The 6,598-nt window shown below is 37.8% G+C and overlaps 1 protein-coding gene across 1 annotated transcript in view; it reads right to left on the bottom strand.

Annotated features, from left to right (window-relative positions):
* Positions 1-6,598, bottom strand: part of LOC104288976 (semaphorin-4D-like) — an 8,314-nt gene that overhangs the window by 1,143 nt on the left and 573 nt on the right. The window contains exons 2-8 of the mRNA XM_009887861.1: positions 3,717-3,815; positions 3,427-3,526; positions 3,147-3,257; positions 2,642-2,793; positions 2,146-2,321; positions 583-739; positions 14-236 (exon numbers count right to left, since the gene is read on the bottom strand). Coding sequence (XP_009886163.1) covers positions 14-236; positions 583-739; positions 2,146-2,321; positions 2,642-2,793; positions 3,147-3,257; positions 3,427-3,526; positions 3,717-3,815 — 1,018 coding nt within the window. The remainder of the gene's footprint in view (positions 1-13; positions 237-582; positions 740-2,145; positions 2,322-2,641; positions 2,794-3,146; positions 3,258-3,426; positions 3,527-3,716; positions 3,816-6,598) is intronic.

Genomic DNA, 6,598 nt, shown 5'->3' with positions numbered 1-6,598 from the left:
TAAAAGCACTTACCTGTTCCTAGAAACATAACATCGTATGTTTGTTTATCTAGGCCAGTCACTCTGTCTACTACAATCCTGGTGTAGTTTGAACCTCTCTTCAGTAGCACCGGTCTATTACCAATTGGATTTACAGAATTATCCATTAGAGGGTGATCTCTAACAAACTGCAAAACTTTGTCAGGCAAGTCAGAAGAAGTATTATACCCAATGCTCCGGGCAAAATTATCAATGCACTAGGAACAAAACATAACGAACACTGTTACAATTGCTTTTACATTTCACCAAGGTATATAAAAAAGGTGTATTTCCTTCTAAATATTCAGTTATTTCTACTTATCTTCAAAAGATAAAAAACATTATTTCCCTCATGCTTTAGGAACTAGCTAATAATCCCACATCGCTTGTGGAGCACTACTGCAAGCAAGGCAGCTTTTCTAGGAACCTTCGTATGAGAAAGCAGCTATGTTCACTGACCGTACACACTGCATTTATATTGGTAAAATATGAGCCAATGATTTGCTACCAACAAAGATAATCCAGAGGCTGTTCTTTAATTAGAACAAGTAAATTCATATTTACAGCACCAGGACGTGGAACTGGCACTTCTCCCCTATATACCATCCATTTAACAGGGGAATGTTCTACAGTTACTGGTCCTTTGTAGTTTCCTTTGGAGAAGACTTCCTGAATATTTTTCATACTGTACGCACAAACAGCTGATATGTCTATTCTTCCCCTTAGAAGAAAAGAAAAACAAAACAACACACAAAAGAAAAGCATGTTTTATTCACTTTTATATGGAAAGAAATAGTGTAAAATACTCCAATCTGCACAGTGCACACTGCTGCATCTTTTTCAGGATTAGTCAAAAGATAGCTTACACTAAAAATACTTCTCTGTTGCAGTTTTCATGATTCACTAAGAAAAGAATAAAACAAAGACATGCATAAAAGATGGTATTAAATATGTTTTTGTTAAAAATCAAGTAACCGCCCTCAGATAAGTTGAAACCACTTAAAGAATGAGGACCTTTTGACAACCTTTCTTGTAAACAGACAGATGAGCCCAAGTATGGTAATCAACGTTTTGACAGGCTTCTCCTCCCTTTGGCTCCGCTCCTCCGACACAGACCATTAATTCTCCTTCTAATCCTTTTAATTTACCTTTATTGAAAAACACAATACTTTTCCTCTTTGCCTCCAATTATAATGCTTTTCAAAATGACGACTGAAAATTTAGGTAGACTTTTAGGAGTGTCTGGATCAGACACTGCTGTGATTTCAGTTCTACCAGAGAATACCAAGGCTAAGTCTCTTTGCCACACCCAAAGGAATAAATGTTCTACAAATTCCTGTCTTAGGACACATTGAACCCAACCTGCCGTAACCAGAAATAAGTCTCACATAAGCTCCAGTGGGTATAAACTGACAGGTAAAGAGGTGGCAGCAGGTTAAGATGGACAGTACTGACTGTGCTGCATTCCAATAATTCTGATGTTTTTATAAAACATGAGAATTACCTACTAACGGCAACTTTGTCATTGGTATTTTTTGACATGTAAAGTTTTGATACATTTTGTCTTGTTTTTCTTCATTAGTCAGAGCATTAAGAAAAAGCTAGTTAACCCTAAAACTTATAAGGTATTTGGTTGGAGTTCTGTTTTCATTTTCACAGAACATTACATTAGACACGCAGGCCGTGACAGATACTTCTTCTGGAACAGGAGAATAATTCTGCACCTTGAAATGTCAGCTATTTCCTTTAGCGCTATAAAGACCAGAAGAATCCAGGGCTTTGTGTATGTAATTATGTGATTTTATATGTAATTAGTTTTAATTGCCCCACCATTCGCCTAGAGAGAACATAACTCTCAAAACTTGGCTTAGGAGAAGCTTTTGGTTAGTCTTTAATTGAAGGCTTTGGCCCAGGAACCAAAAATGTTTTGTTTCAGATGATGTTTGCTCAGTTGGATCAAGCTGTAAGAAAAACAAATGTGGTCCATTAAAACATGCAGTGTAAGTAGCTGGTAGCTTCTTCTTCTGAGTTAAAGCCAAAAGGCTGTACTCAGGCTATTAATTCTGAAGTGAGAACCCTTACTCAGTTCATTACAAAATTAGTAGCATACGTAGCCATCTCTCTCACCATTGTTGGGAAAAAATTCCATAAAATATGCTGTCCTGCCAGTTTCTTCTCCTAAGTAAAAAGATGTCCTGGACAATATTGAAATGGAAGTTTAATTCTGGAACGGAACAGGAAAGGCGTGATTTTAAAAATGATGTCCATCTTCTCTGCAATACACGTTTTCCACCAAGATCACCCTAAATGAAGGAATAACATCAACACTGTAGAATGCACAAAGAAACAGGCGTCATTTTCAACTAAGAGTGTTGCTGTGGGGAAGAACATTGGCCTTTCAATACAAATCTCAGTTCAAAGGCAAAGAAAAACGGTTTACATGTCAATGCAGCCTGAACAGCTGGTTCTGTTCCAGCAGGAAAAAGAGGAAGCTAGTTCAGAAATAAAATGGATGTGACAGAATTTTGTTTGGTTAGCCAGTGTAGATGCCATCGTTAATCACTCGACTATGAAACTTCATCTGAAATACACTGAACGAGATCTTTACAGTACAAATACTAACTCTGCAGATCCGGGCAATTCTGGACACCAGAAGCTTGTCATAGAATTCAAATTCAACAGCTGTTTCAGTGAAGAACACATAAATTTTATCATCATCTCCATTTGGATTAGATTCACTTTCACGCACTACTTCCATGTTGACAAAGCTTGGTTCTGAAACACATAAATGCACAAAACATTTTAAGTTAATTCCAAGAAAACAATAAATGACAGATATTATTTTACAATAAAATTTAATTGATCTTTTTTGTGGACTAGTGGAAAAGGATGAAAAGTATTTATGAATCAATTACACATTAAGAGAAAGAACTGTGCTTTCACAAATGGAAAGGGGCTGTGACTCGTCTCATCACTGTAGTCCGTAGTCACGGATTTCTTTTAAATTCTGCCCTTAGTTGAAAAGCTCACATTACAAAATCAATACATAACATACTACTACATTCTAGAGAGAATTCATACACCAAATTAAAGTTCAAGAGACTGAAATATATAAAAAAACTTGTTACCATTTAGCCACGATGTTTTAAACTCTGTTCTTACAGGATTTCTCATACTGCGAAGTATTATAGGTTCTGTTCCCAAGAAATTATTTGAAGTAGCCGAATAAAATTCCCCGTCTGTAAAGATTTGGAAGAAACAAAAAAGTACAAAGTACTTATTTCTAAAATGCAAAGACATCACAAAGAACAAATTGCGGTTTCCATGCAAAAACAGAATTAGGGTAACAGTATCCGCTTAGTTTAGGCGACAAAAACCATTTCAGGTTGCATGTCAGTTGAAACATACCTACAAAAACAGACGCGTACTTTAGAGTTGGTTCAAACGGACACTTTCCTCTGCTCTCTTCGGCTCTTCCTTGCAAGCTTATGTTCATCCCATGGATAACCTATGGCAAAAAATCATTTAAACAGGATGAAAAAAATAGCATTTGCTAAGCATTTTTCCGGTCTTTCATACTTTTATAAAAGAATTCAGAAAGTCTATGATTTTCAACAGGAATATTTTGAGAAAGGAGTTTAAAGATCAGCCACACTACTCAAATATCTTCAGTAAAACCTGTATTCAAACATAATTACCATATGATCACAAGTTGGGTGATACGCATTGGTTCCACAAACATATAAGTTAGAGTTATTTATCTTATGGAGGAAGAGGATGTAGTTCCGGCATCTTACCTAAAATAGAAAATAACAAACAAATTTAGATAGTGTAGTGGATTGCACCTGAAAATTTCCTGGTGTCTTACCAGCAAGAAAACAAATCCCACAGATTGAAATGAACTTGCTTTTATTTCATTTATTAAAAAGAAGCTTCATACTGTAGCCATTTTCATTTTCCTTAACAACTTAGAGGGGGAAACAGAAGTTCCTACCTTGTCCTTTCCTCTACGAATACATTCCAGCTGTCTTTCTGGTGTAGCAAACCAATATTCCTAAAAGCCAAAAACACCTGTAAGGTGGTGTGTTACAATGGTTTTGCACAAAAAATGTGTAAAAAAATGCCTAAATAATCCTAACTTGGCTAAATAAGCATTTTTCTACATATATCCGTAATGTGCAAAATGTAATAAATAACCTGAAGAGAGGTATTGCTTTGCTTAGAAGATTCTGTGATAAAGATTCAAGCCTTAAAATAGTAATACTTTTATATATTCAAAATCAGAACATTATGTTCAAATTAAGAAAACCACAGGTAAAGTATTTTTTTAAAGAAGGTATGGGGGAAAAAAAGTCTGTAATTTACCCTGGCTATTTCTCTAGAAATATTATTCAAATCAAGAGCAAATACTGCATCTCTGCCTCCAACAAATAAAGTATCCGTTTCTTCATTCACAAGGAGAGTGGAAACATTGGATAATCCTTCCTTCATAAAAGTGTTTATACTTCCAGCTGTAAAACATAGAAGATAAGTTATTTTAAAAATATTTATCACTAGAATCACAGTGTTACGTAATAAAAATTCCAGATTGAAAACAAATTGTAACAGAACAAAGGGAAAAGCTTATACACATTTGCAGAACGTTTTCTAAATAATATGAAAGTATTTGAATAAATGCATGGATATTATTTTCCCGATTCATTGCAGGAAAATAAACAACGCTATTATTATTCCCTATAAGCCAGAACCTCCAGCTACAACAATTACTGTTCAGGCGTTCCTCACTGTCATTTGGATGAGTGCACCCGCAACACTTGAGGTGAAGCGGTCCATAGCATTCTTTCTATGCCTAATAAAAAATAAACTCCCAACACTTTGCTATCTTTCTTTCTGCTTGTGAAATTGTGATTTTTCACTTACTTTGGTATTTTACTGTTTTTCTGGGAACGCAGTTCGCAACAGATGTTTTTGTCTCTTGAATTAATTGCAAAACAAGATAAAGGACGACAGCAGTGCTACCCATTTTCAGAGTTTCAACTAGAAGTAAGTTCTTCCCAGTTTTTATTCCTTGTCATTAAATAATTACAGGCAGCAATTTCTTCATGGTTCTCAAAAATCTCCTGCAGAAGCCATCCAAAGTAAGTCTCTGTCGTCTTCAAATATTTTCTGAAACTTGTCAAAACCTCTTACATTTTCTGCTCAGATAACTACTTCCAGACGTCCTAAAATTAAAAGTGGTTTAAGTTCACTGTAATATTTGGTTACTTTCATTTTTATAAGAGATGGACAGCCACACCCTTTTACAAGATTTTGTAGCTATTACCTATATTGATACTAATCACAATTGGACACGACTCTGGTGGCAATTCCAAGCTATTACCAGCAAACCAAGCTTTGCGCCAACTCTGTGATTCTCATTTGCAAGCTGTGATGTTTCAGATTTTCTGCAGGGTATGGAAGTTATTACTTCACAAACAGTAAGAGCAAGTGGGAACATCTTGCAGCAGTCAGCTATTTTAGGTATTTAAGAAAAATCATAGCTAAACCTGCTTTATTTACAGTAACTCACCAGGGTTTTTTTATATATGTTATATAAAAACAATATATACACTTATCAAATCAACCATATCTTATGAAAAAAAGAATTTTTATTTTATTAAGTTAATTAGAATCAGGTACTTTTATGCCGGGAATTTTGGCAGTCCATCTAAATGAATACGCCCTCCAGCCATTGCTAGAAAACTGAGCAAAATTAAAGCTAGGTAGTTGTCATCTGCAATTACAGACACCACAAAGCTGTGTTCCAAACCTGCTTTCATAAAGAAGGGAATCTGCTCTTTCTGCACTTTCCTCTGTAAGCAAATGCCAACAGCTGAGGAAACGGTTTGCGTTAGCATAAGCCAAGTAAAATATTGTTTGGGTTAGAACACTTTTAAATTAATACCTCAGGTTGGAAACTTCAGATAACTATTAAATAACTGCCATTAGCCCCTGTATTGTAACCCAGGGTGTGAGCCTGCACAGACAGAAGGTGCCCACGTGCCAAGACATTTTGTTGGCTAACAGCACGCATCTCCTGGGACACGACCACGGTATCTGAGAACTTTCCCAGTCTTGTTTTATACTTTCCTGGGACCAGCTTTGTGCGACACCTGGTCCCAGCAAGAACAGACGCCGGGAGTTCCCAGCTTTCCTGTCCCATCACATCTTTGTTTCAGCAGACAAACCTCAATTCTGACCCTGCATTGCCACAGCACGTTTTGCTTTAACCCCTTCCCTGAGGGGCACTTCTGCACTGCAGCCATGGCACGGCGCAGCAGAGGTGGCCCAGGCCTGAGGGACAACAGCCGCGCAGCCCCTCATGGCCCCGTGCTCCCCAAGCTACGCCCCAACCCACCACCCCTCCACAGCGCCCCGTCACCCCTCTGGCCCTTCGGGCCAAGGCCGCTGCGCCCCAGGCCGGTCACCAACCCCGCTCCCCTCAGCCCCCACACACCCCCAAAATGGCGCCGCCTCCCTCAGCGCTCCCGCCGCCTCACGAGCGGCCGTTGGGGCCTCAGCCCCGCCGGCACGCGAGCGC

The sequence above is a fragment of the Charadrius vociferus genome, unplaced genomic scaffold (genome assembly GCF_000708025.1).
Source record: "Charadrius vociferus isolate BGI_N301 unplaced genomic scaffold, ASM70802v2 scaffold1506, whole genome shotgun sequence".
NCBI lineage: Eukaryota > Metazoa > Chordata > Aves > Charadriiformes > Charadriidae > Charadrius > Charadrius vociferus.
Note: the sequence above shows the minus strand (reverse complement) of the source record. Positions and strands in the feature narration are given on the sequence as shown.